Source organism: Phyllostomus hastatus, unplaced genomic scaffold (assembly GCF_019186645.2).
Source record: "Phyllostomus hastatus isolate PE091 unplaced genomic scaffold, TTU_PhHast_1.1 phas_contig_137, whole genome shotgun sequence".
Lineage (NCBI taxonomy): Eukaryota > Metazoa > Chordata > Mammalia > Chiroptera > Phyllostomidae > Phyllostomus > Phyllostomus hastatus.
This window is the reverse complement of record NW_025333583.1, coordinates 381,135-405,327: the sequence shown is the minus strand read 5'-3', so window position 1 is coordinate 405,327 and position 24,193 is coordinate 381,135. Positions and strand designations below refer to the sequence as shown.

General features: G+C 44.6%; 2 protein-coding genes and 1 non-coding gene across 8 annotated transcripts in view; 2 read left to right on the top strand and 1 right to left on the bottom strand.

The window, feature by feature from the left end:
- LOC123829407 (olfactory receptor 10A7-like) overlaps positions 1-6,171 on the top strand; it is a 42,213-nt gene extending 36,042 nt beyond the window's left edge. For all 3 annotated transcript variants that reach the window (XM_045855108.1, XM_045855097.1, XM_045855115.1), the window contains exon 3: positions 5,118-6,171. In XM_045855108.1, coding sequence (XP_045711064.1) covers positions 5,118-6,054 — 937 coding nt within the window. In that variant the 3' untranslated portion in view covers positions 6,055-6,171. The remainder of the gene's footprint in view (positions 1-5,117) is intronic.
- Positions 6,172-9,770: 3,599 nt separating this feature from the next.
- LOC123830157 lies at positions 9,771-9,964 on the top strand. Its single transcript, XR_006787720.1, has one exon. It is a non-coding gene; the product is annotated as a U2 spliceosomal RNA (small nuclear RNA).
- An 11,193-nt stretch (positions 9,965-21,157) lies between these two features.
- Positions 21,158-24,193, bottom strand: part of SP110 (SP110 nuclear body protein) — a 39,651-nt gene continuing 36,615 nt past the window's right edge. Inside the window, exons 20-22 of one of the 4 annotated variants that reach the window (XM_045854835.1) lie at positions 24,086-24,157; positions 23,441-23,581; positions 21,158-22,402 (exon numbers count right to left, since the gene is read on the bottom strand). In XM_045854835.1, coding sequence (XP_045710791.1) covers positions 22,289-22,402; positions 23,441-23,581; positions 24,086-24,157 — 327 coding nt within the window. In that variant the 3' untranslated portion in view covers positions 21,158-22,288. The remainder of the gene's footprint in view (positions 22,403-23,440; positions 23,582-24,085; positions 24,158-24,193) is intronic. The other 3 variants (XM_045854843.1, XM_045854853.1, XM_045854862.1) reach the window with 3 other exon arrangements.

Sequence of the window (24,193 nt, the reverse complement as noted above, 5' to 3'; positions counted from 1 at the left end):
TACCAGGAGGGGCGCAGGGTGGAGAGGAAGAGGGGCTCCTAGAGGTGCCTCAGCAAAGTGAATGTCCTGTTGTGGAACCACTAACACCATTTTCGTATATGGGATGGGGATAAACCAAGACCAACCAAAGGAGAGAAGCAGGGGCTTGCTTGTTCAGAGCTCGCTGTAGCAAGGGAGGCAGATCGTCACTGAGGTCTGGGTGGGTGGAAGCCCCAAGTCAGAAAGAGGAGTGGGAAAGCTTTCTGGTGGGCAAAGGGGAAGGTCCAGGTTTGCCCTGATGGAAGCTCTAGGCGGCCAGCTAGAAGTGGGCATCCTATGTGACTGGTTAGAGGTACATATTGGGCTTTCTCTGGTTGGTCCTAAGTTGGAAGCAGGGACAAAAATTAGGGATGCGCCTTGGCCAGTGTGGCTCAGGTGTTTAGAGTGTTGTCCCATGCAGCAAAAGGTTGTGGGTTCAGTCCCTGGTGAGGGTATGTACCTAGGTTGTGGGTTTGATCCCCAGTTGGGGTGTGGACAGAGGCAACCAATCGATGTTTCTCTCTCACATTGATTTTTCTCTCTTTCTCTCCCCCTTTCCTTTCTCTCTAAAAGAAGGAATGAAAAAAAATGTCCTCAGGTGAAGATAAAAAAAAATTTAGGGAAAAGACCCAACCCAGCCCTCCCCACACATCTGCCTCCTTTTGGGGGGTTTTGCAGGGAGTGGTGGTGGCTGGTTCGGACTTTTCAGGGCAGTTGTGGACATAATGTCATTCTTTCCTGGAGCCCCTGAGCACCAGGGTGTTATTTCAAAGCTGAGGCCAAAGGAACATTTTGGGCCAGAAGGAAAAAGTATTCCCCACTTTTTGATTTGAGACGAAGAAAAAGGCTCGAGGAACTGTCCTTGAGTGGAAATAATATGAATAGATGAAGAATTATTATATGGGTTTGGCTGCCATTAACTCTTGACATGCAAATATACGTCTGAAAAGGGATTTAAATTTGGAGATTGGGAGGTTCTTTCTGGCTGCACAATCCCGAATAAGTTACCGATCTTTCTGAGGTGTCATGAATCAGTGAAAGGCAATGACGGTAGCCCTCGCTGATTGCACAGATTTGCAGCCTCCTGAAGGTTCCCTGTGTACAAGAAGCATCCTGAGCCACGCCCTGCGGTAGCAATGTCTTCGTTGTGCAAATGTCTCCTTGGCCCAGCTGCCCGCTCTGCAGACCGCCTGTCAAATTCCACTAGGAAAGCAAGGGCGGATCTCATGTTGGCCCCTAACCTAGGGCATGTGCTGCTCCTAATTTTAACCGTGCAGGGCCTACGAAATAAGTTTTAACCCTCGGAGTGGTATCAAGACCCTCCAAATCTGGTCACGGCCTCAGTCTGTCCTTAGTCCTCTAAACAAACCATCTCTCCGCCCAAACTGATCTGTTCATTGCCCCCGGAGCATACCGGCTATGGCCCTACCTTGGCTTCCACGGTTTTCCGTTGCCTGGAATCTGTACCTCTCCTCCCCTCTCCCTACCTCACCCTTGACCCTACTTTGCTTTAGTTTTCATCCTTGAAAGATCAGTTCAAGTCTCACCTCCTCCAAGTAGCTTTCTCTCACTACCTCAGTGATCCCTCCATTTCTAAACCATCCTCCAAGAGCACACCCAACTTTCATACATGCTTGGTACATGAGTAAATGTAGACATGATGTTTTGTGTTATTATTCTCTAATTACATTGTATTCTGCATTTTCCACTGGACAGGAAGCTTCCGTATGGCAGTGACGGTATTTTACCGCCTTTAACCTCACTGTTGAGGACTGTGGTTTAAGTTTCAGTGCTTGATGAAGATGGTTTGAGTAAAATGATGAACAAGGTGCCCCATTGATTTGTGTGTTAAACATACTGGAAATCCAAAAAAAGTAGCCCTTGCTTGGTCTCAATAAATAGTTCCTTGAAAGCACTTCAGATGTGAAGGGAGGGAGGTTGGTGGTTTCGCCTTTGTTATAGCAGCAGCTGCAGTAATTCAGGGGGAAAAAGACAGCTTTTAGAATTGTATTGTAAAGGAAGAAGCACAGTGGTACTCACTCATGCTCAGTGTAGGGTTTCAAGTCTTAGAACACGATGGGCCAAGCCCAGCTCACTGCTATGGGGGAGGTTCGGTCGGATAAACTGGACAGGTGTGTGTGTTGTGGGGGGAGAAGGGGGGGCAGGCTGGCCTCCTCCTGGTGCAGGGCAGTCATGCTGAGCAGGAGGAACCCAGCTGGGATGCTACAGATGATAACTGGGATTCTGGGCAGAATAGTGGGTGGGAAGCAAGACTGCATAATGGTGAGTATAGCCCATAGGCTGGGCCCAAACCGGCAACACTGAGCCTAGGAGTGGGAGTTGTTGGGAGACCCAAGCAGAGAGGGAGCCCTCCACCCTTGTGGAACTTGCCAGCAGCGACCACCCTAAGCCTGGAGCTCAGAGGCTGGGTGTCAGGTCCTTACAGGGTCCCCGGCAGGATAAGGCAGGCCCTGTCCTAGAGAGCCCAGGGTTCTATTTATGGCTCCAGCATGGGAAATAAGATAAAGCTTCTGGGGCAGAGGCAGAACAATCTTGTTCTCCAGGCCCAAGGTAAGTGTCGGCCTCTGAGGATGTAAGTGAGGAGGACTCCGTAGACACAGGGACAAAGGTTGTGGAGGTTGGTGATGTTGCACATCTGTCATGCGAGGAACCAAGGACCAGAGAAGTGTGACTATTTCAATGTCCATTCATATTCCTTGTGAGCAGTAGATCTAAGCTTAGAGCCGGTTCATGTGATGCCCCAGGTCCAAGGGTAGGTTGCTCGTGCCAACTTACCAGGGTTTTCATAGTCTTCATGGGAGCCCCCCGTTTCTGTGGTGGTGTCCTGAGGACAGGTGCAGGGGTGTGCTCTGGGAGGGAGTGATTGAAAAGGGGCATTCATTGTGGACAGATGTGCATTTTTCTGTTTATTGTTGAGGGATCCTCATGTAAGATTTTGATTGAAAAATCCACAGCTAAGCCTTGGCTGGCGTAGCTCAGTGGATTGAGTGCAGTCTGTGAACCAAAGCATCGCAGGTTCGGTTCCCAGTCAGGGCACATGCCTGGGTTGCAGGCCACAGCCCCAGCAACTGCACATTGATGTTTCTCTCTCTCTCTCTTTCTCCCTCCTTTCCCTCTCTAAAAATAAATAAATAAAATATATATAAAAAAAGAAAAATCCACAGCTAAAAGAAGCTTGAGAGTGAGTATGCCAATGGCAGTTACAATTTCTATCCTTCTCTGGAGAGCTGGGAGGCAGAGAAAATAGATGCCTGGAGTTCAACAGCATGACAAAGGCAAAAAAAAAATCTATCAGGACAGGGAAAATTCTCCACAGAGGATGACAACACAATATGCAGAAAAAAAATTATGCCTTCAGCAAGGGATTTTGTAAGAAGTATGACATTTTAGATTCTCAGGAAGTTGCAGTAGTTGTGTCTCCATTGTGATATGACCTTTAGGAAATCGATAAAATGTATTGTACCTCTTCAGGGTCTATTTTATATAGTTTGGACTCTAGGGGCCAGAATAAAGGAATAGAAACCCACTTAAGCTTGCTCAAATAATAGAGGGGTGTGTTATGTTTTTAGGGTGCAAAGACAGAAAACGCAGAGCTTATCGGTGGAATCAGAAGCTCAGGAGCCAAGGCTGGTCTCTTTGTCTTGCGAGGGCTTTTGTGGCCTCTCAGGAGCTCCATGGTCACCCTTGTCCCTGCTTCTCTCCTACCTCTCCCTGTCTCTTCTACTCATCGGTACTCCAAAATGACTGGTAGGCCACTTATACATCATCACACCTGGACTCCATTCTCTATGTGAAAACCCTGGGGTTGAATTTTAGGAGACAGACATTTTAACTCAGCACAGACTACAGAATGATTTTTGCACGAGTCAGATCTCTCACCCAGGTCCAATCAACTTGGATGGAGGAGGAGGTGATATCATGTGGGTCATGCAGGAGCAGGCAGCAAGGCTACGGTGGGCTCCTGACCTTGGATGGGGTGCAGGTGGGGGGGCAACAGTTGGTTTGTCTACAAGAGACTTCCAGACAGACAACAAAGAGACTGTGATTTGGGGGTTCCCTAGGCTGCCACATCATGTACCCTTTGTTGCTGTGCATGGCTGAGATTTTTGACGCTCTATACACACCTTACCATTTTAGTGGTCACAGTCCCTCAGCAATCCTGAGATACCAGCCTCTTCCTAGACATTCAGTCTTCCAGCTTCTTAACACAAGAAGCAATACTCCTGCAAATGGGGTTGGCCGGTCAAATGACATTGGCCAAAGAAGGCCTCCGAGAATCCATTCATTTGGCCTTGCATTTGACATAAACTTCCTTGTATAGTGGTTGAGAGACAGGCTCTGGAGTTGTTCTCCACATTCAAATCCTGGCCCCACTAGGCAATAATCACCCAGCCTGGAGCAAGTTACTTGGCCTCTCCAAAGTCTCCCTTTCCTTGTTTGTGAAAAGTACATAATAGAACCATGTGGTGGAAAAGAAATCCTCGGGGGTTAGTGAGGAATATGCTCTAAGAACAGTTTTGATCCCTAGAAAGTACTCAGTGAGTATCTCCCATGATTGTCATCATGTTTGTTAATCACCCTTTCATGTCTTATGAACCCAAATGAATTCAAGTCTCCACGCCAATGACATCTCCGCCTTCCTGACAGCTCTGGCCCTGACTTCTTTCCTAGACCTTTGCGAGCACTAAGTGTTAACAAGGGCTTGGTGCTTAACCAGTTGAGTTTTACAATGTTGTACTTTGTGCTCTGAATTTAAAAAGTTCTCGCCACCAAAGATGGAAGAGGATGTGCAAGGGGTACAATCTTGACCTGATTTTGTGCTATTTGATGTGTATGGAAAGTATGTCTTTTAAATCCTCCTTTTAGGCGATTTAAGTGTGTGCCTCTCCCCTGAAATAAAGAGTAGACATCAGATGACTTCTCCAGTTTCTTTGATCTGTGTCAGTATGATCTAAAATCATCATCTTCCATGCTGACAAACATGCGATCTGTTCTTTGAGACTGTGCACAAATCAGAGAGCAGGAAAACCACACGAGAAACCTTGAGCCAGATTCATTCTTGTTCTTCTCCCCTGCAGGAACCAAGTTGCCCTGAAGATCATGAACTTGTCTTCTGAGCACTGCAACATCTCCGATTGGCTGAGGCTTGAAGCAACAGTGAAGGCCTCTGTGTACGTGCTCACTCTCCCTTTTGTCACATTCATCACAATCATCATCATCACAATAGTGTCGCAGAATTCCAAACTGAGGAAAGAGGTCCGATACATCCTCCTTTGCCACCACCTCATGTGCATCTCCTCCTACTGTGGCCTGGGGGTGGTCTTCCAAGGGATGCGGGCCCTGCTGGCCAACAGTCCTGTGGTGCTGTGCTGGGTGGTGTTTGGGGTCCAGCTAAGTTTTGGAGAAGGTATCCTCTTCACTCTGGCCTTGATGGCTGTCAACACTTACCTGGCCATTTGCTGGCCATTGACATCTGTGTCCGTTGTAGAGTCAGTTAAATATAAGATTCTGGCTGGGACTTGGATAATCATTGTATTCAAGAATGTTTGCTTATTCATCATAGAGGGCACCAAGTCCACTTCGGTTGCTGTTTTAAGATCTGAACCCCTCTGCCCTGTGACTTTGAACAGTATTCCTTCCAGAGCCATTGCCATGGTTTTCCTTCTCTTTCTTCTATCTATTATTCTTATAAGTTACTTTCTAATATATCAAGAAGGCAGACGTGCTGGCCATTTTAATAGGTCGAACATCAAAGCAAGGAAAACAGTCCTTATTCATTTATTGCAGATAAGCTTACATGTAATACCAACCTTGATGTTCATAGGTTTGGGAAAGAATTGTGGAAAGTTTTTCTCTGCTTTAAATCTGGTGCTTTTTGGAGTCTTTGCCTTTGCCCAGTGTTTTAACCCTCTGATCTATGGGCTGTGGAATAGGGAGCTTCGAAGCAGATTATATTATTGGATGTGCTGTCAGTTTTGGTGTGGTCACACAATGAATGACAGAGGGCCAGTTTAAACAAAAACTCAGCCTTTCTTCTTTGATTTTTAGTCCTCAGGATATATTTATTGATTTTAGAGAGGAAGGAGAGGAAGGGAGAAAGAGAGAGAAACATCAATGTAAGAGAAACATTGATATAAGAGACACATCGATTGATTGCCTCCTACATGTGCCCCGACCAGGGATTGAACCCGCAACCTAGGTATGTACCCTGACTGGGAATTGAACCCAGAACCTTTTGGGGTATAGGACAAGGCTCCAACCAACTGAGCCACCTGGTCAGGGCAAAACTCAGCCATTTTGAATCAATAAGTCTAGTCCAAATGGACCATCAGCTAGGGCTAAGAACTTGACTTTTACTCAACCTAAAATTGGTATGTTGACTTGATTTTTAAAACAATTTTAGAAAGTTAAAGTTATTTATCTGGGTAGCACATTTTGCTGTTGCATATACTTATAAGTCCTCAGTGAAATTATTTTATGTCTTTAATTCTAAACCCAGATCAATATTTTTGGCAGTATGCCTTACTGTGTTTCAACAGTTGGGCAGCTTTTGAGAATACTCCTATTTTTAGAAACTGAGAAATAGTCCCTGGTTGATGTGAAGGGAAGAAGTTTGGCTGTTCCCCTTATGTTAATTAGGGGTAGGTTTAGGTACATATCATAACAAAGTAGAAATAAAATAGCAATAACTTTAAAAAGTTAGAGATTGGTTTATTTTATGCAAAAGAAATCAGGAAGTACACAACCCAGACCGATGTGGCACCTCTGTAGGCAAGAGGCTCATTCTCTTTTCCTGGCCATAATTTGTACACTACCTCATGACACAAGATGGCTGTTAGTGTTCCTGTCATCACACTCACACTCCAACCAACAGGAAGGAGTAACAGGCAAAGAAGGGTCTGTACTCTGCTTCTGTAGACACTTGCTAGAAGTTACACAAAAACATTTTTTCTTACATCTAACTGGCCAAAATTTAATCATATGACTATGCTTGGCTTTAAGGGAAAGTGAGAATAAATTTTAGCTCAGTAGTAGTTTCCCCAGTTGAAAATTAGGGTTTTTAATATTAAGAAAGGAAAGAAGGAGGCAAAATCATCTCAGGGGTCATTTTCTCAGTAAAATAAAGTATGAAGAAGTACAATGGATGCATTATGATTGTTGCATAGAAATATATTCTGCCTTTCAACATAATACACAAATGCACTATTTACTATTCAGGATCCCAGAAAACCTTAACTGTGTCATGTCAACAGTGCTCGGAGAGAACGGCATCAATAAGGAGAACACCAAACTGGTTTAAACATGAGAATCGTTATTTAAATCATTATTTAAATCCAAGGACGTTTGAGGCAACAGTATGAAATACATTCTTTTGCAGAAGTTTATATATGAGATGTCTTTACATGAACAATCCATTCGTGAACCAGTCAGGATTCATTTCTAAAAACAGGAATTCCTGCCCTAGATATTTTAAACAGGAAGGAGTCGATACAGGAATTAGATGCTTACAAAGCCATGGGACGGGCTGGAAGAGTGGATATCAGGGCCGCCACCACTGCTTGATGTCGGGAGTCAGCCACTGTGATTGACCGGAGGTCAAGCAGCTGTGATTGTAGGTGAAGCAGCTGCTTCCACCAGGGATCCCCTGGAAACAGCAATAGGAAGATGGTCTATCTCCCAATTTTACATGATTGCCTCTGCTTGGGGGAACATACTTGGCACTCAGACCCTGAGAGACAAGTGGCCTGGGAAACGTAGTTCTTAGTTTCAAAGACTTGGCAGTACAGGAAGTTACCCCAAAAGCAGTGTGACAAGTGGGTTGAATGAGCCAATCCATGAGATCCAATGCAGGTATTACTATTCCTGATTTATAGATGGGAAAAGCTGAGGCCTAGAAAGGCCTTGCAGGAGCTTAGGAGGTCAGGACCTTCCCTTTAAGATTTAGCCCTGGCTGGCGTAGCTCAGTGGATTGAGCGCGGGCTGCGAACCAAAGTGTTGCAGGTTCGATTCCCAGTCAGGGTACATGCCTGGGTTGCAGGCCATGACCCCCAGCAACCACACATTGATGTTTCTCTCTCTCTCTCTTTCTCCCTCCCTTCCCTCTCTAAAAAAAATAAATAAAATATTAAAAAAAAAGAATATGTATACAATTCTTCAGCATCATTTTCTTAAAAAAAAAAAAGATTTGCCAAATACTCGGCTTGGCCCAGGGTGATCTATTCATCATCACTGAGAGCTGGACCAATTGCTCGGGACCAATTGCTGGGCCTTGGTTCTTCACTTTGCTTTGGGTGCGGACACCTGGCTTGTGGAAAAGAGCCTTTTCCTATCCTTTGCCTTGACTACCTTCTCCCATCCTTAGGCCTCCATTGCTTTTTATTTATTTATTTATTTGGTTAAAAAAGTTATTTTATTTTTATTAAGTTAATTGGGGTGACATTGGTTAATAAAATTATACAGGTTTCAAGTGTACAATTCTATAATACATCATCTGTATATTACATTAATTGTTCATCACCCAAAGTCAAGTCTCCCTCCGTCACCATTTATCCTGCCTGTATTCTCTTCAAGCTCCCCTCTCCTCCTTTCCTTCTGCTAATCACCATGCTATTGTCTGTGTCTGTGAGTTTTGGGGATATTTTTTTCTTCATCCCTTCATCTTTTTTACCCAGCCTCTTAACCCCCTTCTCCTCTGACAGCTGTCAGTCTGTTCTCTGTATCTATGAGTCTGTTTCTATTTTGTTTGTTAGTTTATTTTGTTCATTAGATCCCACTTATGTGTGAAATCAAATGGTGTTTGTCTTTCTCTGACTGGCTTATTTCACTTAGCATAATACTCTCCAGGTCCATTCACGTTGTTGCAAAAGGTAAGATTTCCTTCTTTTTCATGGCTGAATAGTATTCCATTGTATAAATGTACCACAGCTTTTTTATCCACTCATCTGCTGGTGGGCACTTGGGTTGTTTCCAGATCTTGGCTATTATAAATAATGCTGCAATGAACATAGGGGGGCAAGGCCCCTACTATTTTTAGATTCGAGTGGCTTCCATGTCATGTCTGGATTCTATTTTGGCTTCAAGTCCTGCTCATCTCCTCCCTGGATGTTCTGTCCAAGGCTTCCCTCTTCCTTCAACCCCATCTCTGAGAATTCAAAGCACCACCTCCTTTTTTCCAATTTGCAAGCCTCACTCCAGGGTGGGCACCAGGGCTCCTTGCCTTTGTCTTCTGGTACCCAACACAGTACCTGGCAGATGGCAGGCACTTGACACAAGTTGGAGAGGACTCACTGATCAGTAAGACATGCCTTTCTACACACTCCCTCCCCATAAAACTCAAACTGCCTCTTTGTTTTTGGTGAACTTTTAAGCAATCTGAGAGAGTGGAGAGAGTGGAAGAAAACCTCAAAAAAATTACCAAGCTTAATTTAGTTCTAAGTCCTAGATCTAACACACACAATTAAATTTATCCTTAAAAACTTTAAAGCTCTATTTTCTGACATCAAAAGTTACTTGTACTTGTGACATTAATTGAGTGTTAAAGCGGCAGCTTTTATTTTTGGATTTGAAGGCCGTAGAGGAAGAGGCGGTAGGCCGGATTTGCTCTGTGAGCCACCGTTTGCCCAGCCCCGGTCCGTGTCATTGTCTTTGAGCAGCGCATCTCACAAATTCAGGTGCCAGGAATATTCGTCAGGACAGACAGGGTTACGCCACAATAACCAAATCTCGCTGGCGCCCCTTCTCCAGAAGCCTTTGGCTTAGATCAAGTGGAGTGTCAGTTCCTATCAGATTCCTATGTGATATGTCTCCTGCCTGAGGACAATATATTAAGTGGATTTTTGGATCAGGAAGATGGAATAGGACCTTGTTCCATCCACTCTGCTTATCAACCCTGTACTGCAGTACCTGCAAGAGTGGTGCAAAAAAAACCAAACCAACAACAAAACTAAGTGGCTTAAAACAACAAAGGTTTATTTCTCACGCATGCAAGGTCCTCTGGAGGTCAGGGCTGCTCTCCAGGGCAGCTGCCCCTGTGCGGTGACTCACCTTTTCTCCTCCACATGGGCACATGGCCCCCTCAATGTAGGCAAAGGACGAGAACGTGGAAAATCACACACCGGCTCTTGAAGGATTTCAGATTTCTGCGTCCATAAAGATTGTTTTGGACGCACCCGTGCCCATTCATTTCAGTGTTATCTACAGCTGCTTCTGCATCACAGAAGAGTTGAGTGGGTGCATGGCCTGCAAAGCCTGAATTATTTACTATCGGGCCCTTGGCAGGAAAATTTGCCTTAGTGCAATATACAGGTAATGTACTAAAGAATTGTATAGTTTTATTAACCAATGTCACCCTAGTACATTCAACTTAAAAAGATGCTAATGCATTAAAGAAACATTTGCCAATCTTGGCCTACAAGAGAATTGTATCATAAAACATGAAATTTGATGACTTTGATTTAAAATGTGTTTCAGAAAATTAGTCTCTGAATAAATTTAAGGAACGCCCTCTTGATTAATTTTCTGTACATTTATATTTTTATGGGTGATATAGGATAAAAAATCTGTCTAAATAAGTTTAAAAGCTCTTTGAATAAGTACACAGTGCAACTCCCAGGAAATAAGAAAGCATTGTGCTGTAGTTACATTTGCAGGTTTTTTCCTTCTTCACAATCTATGATCTCTTACACTCAATAAAATATGGTAGTGTATGAGGGCTGTCCAGAAAGTATCCAGCTATATAATATGAAGAATAGAGACATGTATTGAAGAAGATACAAGATACATTGTACAGAGGACAATGATGCCTCACATACCTTCAAAGTAGGTGCCATGGGAGCTCACACAGTTCTCCCAGTCACCATCAGCTGCCCCGTTGTATTTTCCTGAATCTCATCTGTGGTCTGAAATCCCTTCCCTTTCAAAAGTGACTTTAGTTTTGGGAAAAACTAAATGCAGGATGTCTCAGGGTGCCAAGTCTGGGCTGTGCTAGGGCTGAGTCACCTGAGTGATTTGATGTTTTGTCAAAAAAAAAAAAACCTCTGCAAAAGATATTATGTATGAGTGGGCACATTGTTGTGATGAAGCTGCCAATCACCAGTTGTCCATAGCTGCAGCCTTCTGAATCATCTGAGTAGATGTTCAAGCTTAAGGCAAAATTTGATGCAGATTCATTGCTCTACTCATTGTGAATGCAACAGCCACACAGTACACATGCTCATTCAAGGGTGTCTACTGCCCCCACTGACTAGTACAGCGAAGTCATCATTGTTCACACATGAGCATTTCAGTCCACTCTCCTTGGCTGCCAGGTTACCCTGACATTGTGCAAACCATTCTCATTATATTAACCATGGCTGGACTTTTTTTGGACAGACCTCATAAAAGACAAAAAGCAAAAAGACAACTCTCTGGAAGAGCCTTTGAAAGGCTAGCTACGACGAGCAGGTTCTGAATCAGCTGTGCTCTTGCATAGACTCTGCCCGTGGCAGGTGGCAGCATGAACAACCTGGTGGGCTGTGACTTCTTATACTGGCTGAGACATCAGGATGGAGGAGTCTTCCATTTAGGGTCTTCCCCTGGATTTCATTTGGCCACACGGGGAACCTGGATGGTAAATGGCAGTGGGAATGCCCCAGGCAGGTGTTGCTTCTCTGGCTGAAAAGTGATCCTCTTTGCACCAAGAATGGGAAGGGGTGCCAAAGGAGTCTGGGATGAGTTAGTTTGTTTTCTCCCACCTCCGTTGTCAGCACTTCTGAGGATAGCAGCCAACGGTGCCCTCACTTTAGAGAATTCAATCATCACTTTTCCGTAAAAGAAAGGAAAACAAATGCTGTAAGATGAGATAAGTTGTACTCTTTTTTTTTTTTTAATCCTTACCTACTTTGACAATGAAATATTAGTCTGGATGGGAGGCAGGAAAGTAGGCAATTTATTCTAAATCATTATGCTTGGTTAAAGGAGGAAGGGCTTATCCATGGACTTCTTGTTCGTTTAAATGGGCCCTTCAGTCCTAAGGTACTTGCAGAAAACTTCTACAAGACACATCGGAAAGTGCAAATAACAAGAGTTATCAGTGTAGGGGACCATGTGGGCCAGGTGGGACCAAAATGTGGGGTCTGATTTTGGGTGAGGGTAGGGGGTCAGACCGATCATGTAGTCTTGTTTTTTTTTTTTTTTTAATTTTAATTCTTCTTTTTCAATTACAGTTAACTTTCAATAGATCATGTAGTCTTTCTGAAGGCAGGTTTATTGAGGCATACTTTCTATACAATAACATTCAGTCCTTTTAAACAGAAGTTCATGAGTTTTGACAAATGTATAGAGCCACGTGACACCAACAGTCAAGATAGAGCTGTCCTGTCACCCCCAGAAAGCTCCCGGGAGCCCTTTGGCAGTCAGTTCACCACCCTCATCCAGCCAGTGACAACCACCAGTCTGTGCTTTGTCTCCGTGGTTTTCCCATCTCTAAAATGTCATATGATCAGCATCGTGTAAATGAAATCATACCACTGCCAGCTGTCATGGACTGTATTGAGTCCCCTCAGATTCATATATTGAAGTCCTAACCCCAGTGCCTCCGAACATGACTATATTTGGAGATGGGGCCTTAACAAAATAAGTATGGTTAAGTGAGGTCATTAATATGGGTGGGGACCCAATCCAATATGACAGGTGTCCTATTGGACTGAAGGGAAATAGGCATTGAGGGTGCACATACACCACGTGAGGACACAGCCGGGAGGTGGCATCAGCAAGCCAGGAAAAGAATGCTCTTAACAGAAACCAACTCTGCCAACACCTTGAACTTGGGCTTTCAGCCTCCAGAGCTGTGAAGTATAAATTTCTGTTGTTTAAGCCACCCAGTCTGTGGTGTTTAGTTAAGACAACCCTGGCAGACTAATACACCAGCTTTCTGAGTCTCACTCTTCTCAGTTAGTACTATGTTCTTGGGACTCACCCACGTTATTGCATTCATCGGTAGTTGGTTTTTTATTGCTGAGTAGTATTCCACTGCGTGAATGTACTGTAGTTCATTTACTGATTCACCTGGTGATGGACATTTGGGCTATTTCCAGTTTTCAGCCATTACAAATAAAACAACTATGAATGCCCCATGCAGGTCTTTGTGTGGACCTATGTTTTTCGTTTCAATACTTAGGAGGGGGTTGCTGGATCAATTGATAAGCATATGTTGCATTTTATAAAAATTTACCAAACTGTTTTTCAATATGGCTATACCATTTGCATTTCCATTAGGCATGCATAAGATATCTAGTGGCTCGGCATCCTTGGTTACCCTCAGTATTGTCAGTCTTTTAAATTTTAGCCATGGCAATAGGTATGTAAAGCTATCTCATTGGGGCTTTACTTTGTATTTCCCTGATGACTAGTGATATTAAACATCTTTTTATGTGCTTAATTTGCCATTTGGATATCTTCTTTGATGAAGTGTCTGGTTCAACTCTTCTTTCTCACCAACTAAAAAAAAATTGGGTGCTTCGTCTTCCTAATTATTGAGTCGTAAGATTTAAAATATATATATATATATATTTTATATTATATATATTTTTTATATATATATATTCTGGATTCAAGTCCTTCTTCAGATATGTGTTTTGTAGATATTTTCTTCTGGTCTTGGCTTGGTTTTTTAAATTTTTATTTTCTTAAGTATTTTCAAAGAACAGATGGTTTTGATTTTAATGAAGTTCAATTTATCCAATTTTTTCCCTTATGGCTCATGTTTTTTATGTCTTCTCTTAGAAATCTTTGCCTAACACAAGGTTTCTTTGTGAGTTTTCTGTTACTCCCACAGCAAATTAGCACCAGTTCAGTGGCATGAGACAACACAAGTTCATCTAACAGCTCTGAAGGTCAGAAGTCTGGGTTCCTTGGCTGCTTCCTCTGCTCTGGTTTCTGATAAGGCCCAAACCAAAGTGTTAGCTGGCTGGGTTGTTACTGAGAATCTCAAGTAGAATCCACTTCCAAGTTCATTCAGGTTGTTGTCAGAATCCTGTTCCTTGAGGTTGTAGGACTGTGGTCCCCATTTCCTTGCTAGTGTCAGCTGGGGCTGCACAAGGCTCCCGGGGGCCTCTCTCTGATCCTTGAACATGGGCCCCTAACTCTCACAGCTAGTAAAAGCACGTTAAATCCTTCTCATGTTTGGAAGCTCTAACTTTGCCTCTGCCACAGATGGAGAAAGTTCTCTGTTTTCAAGGGGCCCTAGGGTTAGATTAGACCCACTTAGATAATCCAGGCTAGTCTCCACATTTCAAACTCTATACCTTTAATTACATCTGCAAAGTCCCTTTTGCCATATCATGTAACATAGTCACAGGTCCTAGGGGTTAAGGAGTGGACATATATGGGAATTTTTTGCATACAGATATCCAATTTTTTTAGAATGACTCGTTGAACAAGTTAGGTGTTTAATCTCTATTGTGGTGAGAAGCTGTCATTTTTACAGTTTCAGAACAAACAGAACCATAGCTCATGTTTCATAACTGTTATTGCTGATTTCATGGAAATTCCTACCATATTTTTGGCATTCACAAAACATATTTTTGTCTGGGAATTTTTAGGAGTGGAGCACACGAGACTCCACTTCCCTCCCCACCTTCCACACACGCCCAGCATTCCATATGGCCATGGAACCCATGGCTTGGTGGCCAAGTCTACATTATGCTGCTTAAAGGCAGAGCCAGCAAATCATGGGCCAGCTCTTTGGCTGTTTACAATTTCCTGCTTCTTTTCTAAATTGTCACTGGTGCTGGCCTTTGGGATAGATGAGGAATTTTCATCCTGGGCGCTGGGGGAGGGGTGGGGTGGGAAGTGAGGCAGAGATGACACCTTTCTGTGAAAGTCTTTGAGAAAACCCGCCCTCCCACTTTTTAAAAAAAGGTTTCCCACAGTTAAAACTATATTCAGAAAATGGTAGAACAGAAGGTGGTTAGTTTCAGAAATTCCACCCGCACAGATTCCTTCAAGTCCCCAGTCATTTCACTCTCCGGGCGTGTAAGTCTCCCCTGGGCTAGGCTGGGTCACTGTTCTCTTTAGGGCGCCCCCTGCCTGACCTGAGCCTGGGTTGTTGATTCTGGTCAGCCTGTTAGAAGCTAGTCACCTGTTCTGCACCTGGGCTGAAGCATATAGCATCATGGGACCTCAACTCCAAGGGCACAGATGGGCAGGACCTGGATAAGGGAAGACCTGGGAGAACTCAGGTCAAGAGCAAGGGACTCTCACGTATCTCAGGCAATGGTGACTCAGCTCAGCTTTGCTGAGCTGCGTCCCAGGCACTTTGCATATGTGGTCAGATAACATGACGTCTCTCCTGAGAAATTAAGATGATTAATTTTGGGCTGGGCACCCTCCATGATCTGTCAGTGAAAGAAAACTGCACATACTCCAGGGATGAGGGCAGGTGTTCTTTTAGCAGAATAAAGCCCGAGCCAGGCTTAGTAGTTCTCATGAAATGACTCTCGTGAAATAGACCAGGTTAAATAATTAAATAGAAGAAAGTTTGGTGGCAGGGCTCTACTGGCTAAACAGAACTATGAATCTCCCCTGGGGATCAGGAGCAGGAGTCAGGAGGAAATTAATTCTTCAGGGTAATGTGTACTTTTTTTTTTTTTTATCCTCACCCCGAAGACATTTTGCATTGCTATTTAGAGAGACAGGAAGGGAGAGAGGAAGGGAGAGAAAGAAGCATTGATGTGAGAGAGATGCATCCATTGGTTGCCTCCCGCGTGCCCTGACCGGGATCGCATGTGCAGCCTAGGTCTGTGCCCTGACTAGGAATGGAACCTGACACATATTGGTTATCGGATGAAGCTCAAAGCAGCTGAGTCACACCAGAGAGGGTGAGCAAGGTGTGCTTCGATCTCAGGTATTTTAGGACAGAAGGTGGGGCCCACTCCTATACACCCTCTCTCCCCTCCCCTGGGTGTAGCGGTCCTTCTCCCCCACCCCCACTATGTCCCCCGGCTAGCCGGACAGTGAGAATGGATCCTTCGAAGCACTCAGAGGGAAGGGCGTCGTTGTACCAGGAGCATCCCGTTCCCTTATCTCCAGTCTTCCTTCCTCACTGGGTCCCTAGAAGGTGGGTGTCCCCAATTTTCTCTCAAGGTGTCACTGTGCCACTGCCACCTGCAGCCTCTGGTCCTCAGCTCTGGGTCCCTCCTGTCTTCACTTTTTGTTTCTCCATGCCGCCACTGCAGGAGAGCACTTCAATCTGGATCTGTCACTAGTCTGGCTTCCACGCTGCTTACAACTGCCTGTAGCCCTAACATAATGGGGGTGCCCGGCAGCCAGCTCAGGGCAAGTTCACATTCATGTATAATACCTGCCCACCATCCAGAAAAGCTTCAGAGCGTATCTCAAGGAAACAGCCCAAGTCTGTCAAGACTGATCCACAGCAAAGCATCTCCAAGGTCCTCTCCCCTCACCCGCCTGTGAAGTCCTGTTGACAGCTGCTCAGTAACAGTCTTCTTTCTTCTCTCACATGATCTCCCCCCCCCTCCCCCCAAATGTGGCCCGCTCCGCTGCTTTTTCTGTTAGTCCTCTCTGTCTCCTTACCTCAACTCCTTTTTCTTCCTGTTTTTTTCTTCTTCTGCAAATGGCTTCATTCTTTTCTTATTATTGTTTCTCAGACTGGTTCTACTTAAATAAATGTTTAAGTAGACGATACAACATCAAACATCCAAACAACACAACCACAAAAATCAGTCAAACCACACCCATGGGGCTGTCTCACCCCACAGGGCAGGGCTGCCAGCACCCCAATAACCCCTCAGTTAGATTTGTTCTTTTGTCAAAAGTTTAGTTCAGACAAAAGACCAATCTTATCTTAGTGCAGTGGATGTCAAACCTAGCTGTGCCAAAAAAGGGTTATCTGGCAGACTTGGCAAACTTGTTAAAGACAGCACTTCCCAGGCATCAAACACAGATCCTCAGCCAGGGCCAGGAACCCCAGAGTCTGCAGTTTTACAGGCTCCTTGGTGACTCTGAAGTGGCTGACCATTTTGTAGGGAAGCAGGATTTTTCCACCCCAAAATATGTATGTCTCTTTGGCATGAAGATTATTTAGGCTGATTATATTTAAGAAACAAACTTTTTATCTCCTTAACTGCCTAAAACAACTCTAGACGGAGGGCCTGTTCCAGGAAGAGACCCGTCAGCAGAAATAGCTATGAAGAAAGTGGGCCAGGTGCGGTGGGCTTGGGGGTTGCGTGGCAGGGCCCGGGGATCAGATTCCTCTCTGTGTCCCGTTGTGCCTGCAGAGTAGGGCGAACATTTGCTCTCCCCATCTTCCTGTGAATTGCCTCCCGCCCCTTTGAAGTCCCAGACTTTTACCCTCTTCTCCTTAGTTCAGAATGGCATATAGGGCCCAGTTGCCTAACCACCTGTGAGCCCCCCTATTGTGATGGAGCTCCTATATGTACAAAATCGAATTTGTGTTTTCCTCCTGTTAATCCCTCTCATGTCAATTTAAGTCCTCTACCCAGAAGAATCTGGAAAAGTGGAGGGGAAATTTTTCCTCCTCAGCAAGTTCAGTGGGAAGCAGACAGACGTACAGCCATCTCAGAGGACCTCTCTCTCAACACCACTCGGTCAGATTTACTTTGTCAGGACCCAGGACCGCTCTGGTGGTGAGGCCCTGATCCTTGGCCTGCAGTGTTTTCTAGAGAAGATCATGTTCTTATAAACGAGAGGACCCGCAATCCAGGTCTGAGTCAGGGGGAGATTCTAGAACCCAGGTCTGGGGGAGCTGTTGGCCATCTTCAGGCTGGCCTACCACGGGACCACAAGCTGTTCGATGAAAAACTAGACCACACTGCCCTCTTTCTGGCTCACATTGTTTAGTGCACCTCAGCGGCTGCAGTATGCTAGCCAGGAGGTTTCAAGCTTGTGACAGAGAAGGGACCTCTGACCTCTGTCACAGGAAGAACATCCTCATTTAAATTTTCTCCAGGCATAAACATGTGCCTAACCACTCCTGTCCACTGGTTATTCCTAGCCAGCCTAATCTGGAGAAGATCTGGCTGATGTTCTTGGCTAGTGCTCCTGTTACTGGATGTTCAATCACAGAGTCACTGAGAGCATCTTTCCCCCCTTAAGAGCCCCAGTTTCTGGTTCCTCCGAGTTTTACTACCTTAGTTTCTTTCTATCTCTGGAGAGGGTCCGCTCTGCCCTCTGGTGGTGGAACAGCATTGTATTCACTGCAGTTGCCCGTGGAAGTCCAGCATGCAGGAGGGAGCTCAGAAAGCCCCCGAGGAAGGTACTACGCAGCTCAGATGCTGATTGCCAATGAAGTCTACCTCTCCCGAGGGCAGGTGTACTTGATCAGGAGACCATGGCTTTCCAGCTCTTAAAAATGAGTTTTTCAAGCTTGAATTTCGGTGTCAGCTGGAGGGGGCAATATATTTTTCCACTGGATTCCTCCAGTCACTTTTCGGCAAAGCTTTTTTGTCTTATTTTTGCAGTGTCAGCATCGCCAAACTTCAGGGAACCCTTTCAGAGTCCTTTATAACCGCCCGTATCACGGCTTGGGTGGAAGCAGTCCTGCGTTGCCCTGGGCTCTCGGCAGCCCTGGCCAGTGTGGGAGGGGAGCATTGAAACCGGGCTGGACCAAGAAGAAAGAAAGAGTCCCTGGGACAGGCTAAAAGGGATTGCTGGGGAGAGGCAACTGGCATTGTCGCATGCAGGGTGGTCACTGGCACTGGTTTCATTAGGAGCCATTCATGTCTGAGGAGCTGTGTACCAAAATCGGGCGGGCTTGGGCAGCGGGACACGAGGGTGGCCTGAGCCCGCAGCTCATAGGGATGCGGAAAGCCAGCTGAGCTGAGCAGAGTAAACCAAACCCTGCTCTTAACAGTTTGAGAACCAGGTGAGCAGCCGGGCGACAAAAGGGAGCCCACGGGAAGGTACAGTCCCAGACACGGGGGCTTGATCGTCATGGCAACCAGACCTCTAGTGGTTGAAACTTTGCAAAAGAAATAAATGACTCCTTAATGTGTTTTTGTTTGTTTATTTGTGTGCGTGCGTGTGTTTAAGTAATAAAGCAACCAAGACCCCTGATGTTGGGGGCGGGGAGGAGAGAGACTTTGTTCAGCTTACCGGTGCCAGAATGAAAGAAAGGGTCACAGATGGATGCAAGGTTATGTAAATCACAGCAATTCTGCCCACTGGCAACCAGTGGGGAGGGGGAATTTCTTATCATAATGCATTAAGATTACGCTAGGAAGAGAAACGTTCAGTGGTCCCCTTGGAAGGGTCTGGAGATCCGAACACTATGACACTGAGATTATCATCTGTAGGGCCCACCATTCCCTCCCGGAATGGCATCAGGAGTGGCAGTCTTTAGGGCCGTGTTTGTCGTTTTGCCATACAATGAAAGAAATTCTATTTCATTCCATGTTTTTCTTAAGTGTGCAAACTGCCTCCTCCCTTTTTGGGATCGTCGCTGAAGCCGGTCCACCCCACAGTTCACGTTACTGTGGAAACACTTGGAAGTAGAAACTACGGAGACTTCTGTAGTTTTCTCCGTTTGTCACTAGGTGGGTGGCACTAGGTACCTCCACGGGAACTCCAACACACTCTTGTCGCGGCCCCTCACTGAGAACCCGGGGGTCCTGTCGGAGGGGTTCGGCCTTGCTCTGGGGCAGAGGACGGGGCTCCCATGGGGCCATGCACTTGTTGTATTGGTCAGCTCGGGCGGCCCTGGCAAAACCCCGCAGACCGGGTGGCTTAAACAGAGCATCACGTGCCCGCTGATTCAGTGCCGGGTGAGGGCGCTCCCCCGTCCTGCAGGTGGCCACCCTCTTGCCGCGTCCTCACACGGCCTTTCCCCCATGTCCCTGTGGAGAGTGACCTCTGCTGTCTCTTTCTCCTCGTAGAAGGGCACGACTTTTATCTGGTTAAAGCCTCACCTTTTTGACCTCATTTAACCTTTAAATGTCTCCTTAGAGGCCCTCTCTCCAAATACAGTCACATGGGGGTTAGGTCTTCAGCCTGAGAATGGGCACGGAGGGGCGGGGGAGGGGCAATTCAGTTCATAGCGATCCTCCATTGACGCTCAAGAAAATGAAAAACCAGAAACAGATCAGGAAAACTTTGTAGGTTGCAACGACTTTTTCTATTTTTGTGTTGAGGAAAGTACCGTGATAAAAATGGATATCCTTTGAGGCTTGGTCAAGAGACGGCAATTTGCATTAATAAAATGCTCAACAGTCATTCAGTTTAAAAATATTGGCCATAAAATTACAGTTGTTTTAAGTTAATATATATCAGTCTTATACTAATGACCTAAGAGGAGGAGTGCTTTCTGGAATTTTCTTCTTCTTTTTTTAGTGATAAGTGGGGAGACAGAGAACAGGTCGTCAGCATATAGATAATAGATGTTCTTGAAAGTGAGCCCAGAATAAATGGATCAGAAAGATTTAATGGAGCTGCAAAAAAAAAACAAAACCCAAAAAACAAAAAACAGTACGTATATTGAAAGGGCTCAGGGTGTCAGGCAAGATCAATGATAAGAACATTACATCGAATCCTAACCTGTCAGAAACAACTACAGACACGGCTACAGAGATAAAGGCAGAAATCCTATCTGTGTTCACATACTAACACAGAAACAGAAATTTGGCTGAACTTGCACTTCAGCGTTACAGACCAGATGCCCCAAGGCCGTGGAACAAAGTTTAGTCAATCGCGAAGGTGAGAAGGTCTGTTGAGATAAATGTTGTAGCCCAATTTGTGGTTAATTTATGAAAAGAATAGAGGGCACTCTGAGAAATGCAAAGACTCAAAGCATGCCACCCATGTACTCTTAGAACTGCTTCAACTTCAGTTGACTAAGAGATGGGGCAAAAACAAGGTATGAAGAAGTCGTGCAAGCGAAGGCCAGTGGGGAAACCCAAACAGTAAAAACAGGAATACAGCAATGTCGTTTTCAAGACTATGGATTACCATATAACACAAAATTTTAAGTTTTGTTTTTCAGTTGTGTTATACGATAATTGACTGAACAAATAATTGATGTAAGAATAACAAAATAATGACTTATGTAATTAAATAAAATTAAAGTAATTAGAGTAGAAGATAAAATTTTAATAATAATAATGAATATCTACATTATAAAACAGCAGATAGACTGGAATTAGGGAGCTGAAGGATACAAAATGGACAGCTTGGCTTAAACATGTGGCACATTAAAGACTTTTTATTTTTGTCTCTGATATTTGAAAAAATAAGTTAAAATTATAAAACTCTCAGGTAAGTATTAGAAGAATTAAAAACTGTTTTAAATTAAATTAAAAACTGTTATCATGCCTCCAGAATAGCAGATAAAAACAAAGAAATATAGACAAAAATAATACAAAAGTATTCAAAAGGGAAAGAATGAAATAAGATGGAAATAAGGCCAACCATAAAAAAACAAATGCCAACCATAAAAAAACAAATGCAATGGATTACTTCTTAGAAAAATATAAAAGTGGAACTGATTCAAAAAGCAATAGGTATCTGAATAGTCTAATTACCATGAAAAAGCAGAGAAAATAGTCAATACTACCTACCTAAAGAACTCTTGGCTATATAATTTTATGAATTTAAAACACTATGAACTATTCCAGAATGTATACAGTGGTAGAAAATTTTATAAGTTATTTTCCCAAGTGAAGACAATCTATACTTGACTATGGCATTATACAAAAACTTACAGACCAATCTCACTTATAAATACAAATGCAAAATCCTAAAAAAACCTATCTGCAATGATATATTAAATATGCAACAGAAACAAATAAATTCCACACAAATTTAGATCAACTTAATGAATATTTCATAGTGGTAGGAGTATAGAAAAGTCCAGAATATGAAAAAGTTTATGGGGCAGGGGCCTCAGATTCTCCAATGAATGAATAGATGGCAAGGAAAAAAGTTGGCAAACTTATAGCATAAAAGGGACTTAAGAGAAACCAAAAACAATCAACTATAAAAATATGTATAAGAAATGAGGAGAATATACACTATGATGGGTATTTAACACTATTAAGGAAGTCCTCAATTTTGTAGGTGTGAGGTAAGATTCCTTTAGCTGCGCAAAGGCGGAGGGTGTGATAATGCTGTGAAGGGCCTGGACTGGAGTCAGGAGGACATCTGGTCACATTTCCAGACCCACTGGCAATCCGAGGATGACCAGGGTCACATCGTCTGGGTCCTGAAGTTGGGGAGCCTCAGTCCTTCCAGAATAGGGTCAAGGAGGATCCTGAGAACGCTTCTCCTTGGTTTCATGAAAGATAAACATATCTTTGACAGCCTTTTCAAATTCTGTCTCTAAATCCAGTCCTACTTGACCAAAGTCGGAAGCCTAAAAGAAAAAAAGCAAACACATAGATGCCTAAGGACCAAGGATTAGGACCATTAAGTCACGTGTCTATCTGAGGAGCCCCGCCCTCCCTCTTCCAGCACTCGGGCCGCATGGTGGGGAGATGCTGCTGCGTCACTGACGTCGATGAGACTCTGTCTGGTTGTTAGCTCGGACCTGACAGGTGGTCTGCACCGAAGAGCTGATTCTGATCACTGCAAAGCCTGACACTGGTGTGAAATGGGTAACGTGAAAGCATTTCTTGAAAGTCCACTTTTTGACGCAAGGATGGCCTTCCTGCTCTCTAAGGCTAAGACTATGTCAGGCGTGGAGGGGCTCCCTGGGTAGACTCCGCCACCTCCAGCTCCACACACGGACAAAACATGTGGCTTGTGAACATGCCTGCCGCCTTGTGGCATGGAGGAGGGAGGCTGGGTGCAGATGAGCATCTTCCTTAGCTGCCTCCCCAAAAACGTCAGTCCAAGGGAGAGTAAGTATCAGGAGAATCTCAAGAAACTCAAGTTAAGAATGCCTTGGACTGCAAAGTGGCTCAACTAATTGTCTCGTCCCTTCAAGGAAAGTGGAAGACAACCTGATCTGCGGACAGGTTCAGACGAGGTCTAAGTCCACTGGGAAACTGAGGTTACGAAGGCCAAGGGCGAGTATCCTGGAAGTTTATTGTATTTCGTTGAATTCATTCATTCATTTCTCTATTTCTGGGGCCTGAAGAACAATGGAAGTGTAAACGGCCCTTCTCAGTGTGAGCGAGGAGGCTGGACGAAACTGCCCATCTCAGCTGGAGCAGCCCGCCAACCTGGGAATGGAAGGTGGGTTTTTTCAGGCACCGTGTCCTGCTTGTGGCTCTTTTTGACATCCACCCCTGGAATGCGTACATTTTTCTTGTTTTTGTTTTTCCTATGGTCTTTGTCTTTTGAGCCATCTCCAGAAAGAGAAATGGGTACAATTCTTGCACAGTTCTGTCATCGAGAGGTTAGGGGAAAGGAGAAAGGACACGAGAAGGAAGCAGGACACACCCTTTACCTTGTGAAATGTTTTATGGTTGTGAAAGATCAGGCGCATGTCCCGTATGAACCATGCCACTGTGTACACTTTCTCAGTCAGCCTTTCCTTCACCAGGTCCAGCCACATGGATTCCTTAAAGGGCTCACTGTAATCTAGAATCTAGGGACAAAGCCACCAAAGGCATGATGTCAGCCCAGTCACCATGACTGGATGGATCCAACTTAAATACAAGTCTCTCTTTCCAGGGTAATAATAATAATACCATCTGACACCTACATGCCAGGTTTTTTTTTCCTAAGCACTGCCATTATAATGACACATGATCTCCACAATGACCCTGTGACACAGGCGCTAAAATTACTCCCACTTCAGATGAGGAAACCGAGGGACGGAGAGGTTAAGTAACCCACCTGCGATGTCTCAGCAACAAAGTGGTAGAGCTGGGACTTGAACCCACAGTTTGGCTCTGAGTTTGAGCACTTAATCCATAAGCTACCCTTACGGAAGACATTGCCCCCAGAGAGAAGGTGAAGCCAGGACCCAAGGCAGGTGAAGCTAGCACCTGCAGACAGTAGCACCTGCAGGACTCATCCTTCAAGTTTCTAGGGTGAGTTTGATGTCAGAGAGGTGACTGGAGGGTGAGAGTCATCGAATGTGACTTACATTATATGGGATCTTCGAAAAAAAGGTGCTTTGTGGATGACAGTAGGTCTTCAAGAGGATGAACTCACATTTCTGTAAGATGTCAAGAGGACTTTAAAGGGAGATGTA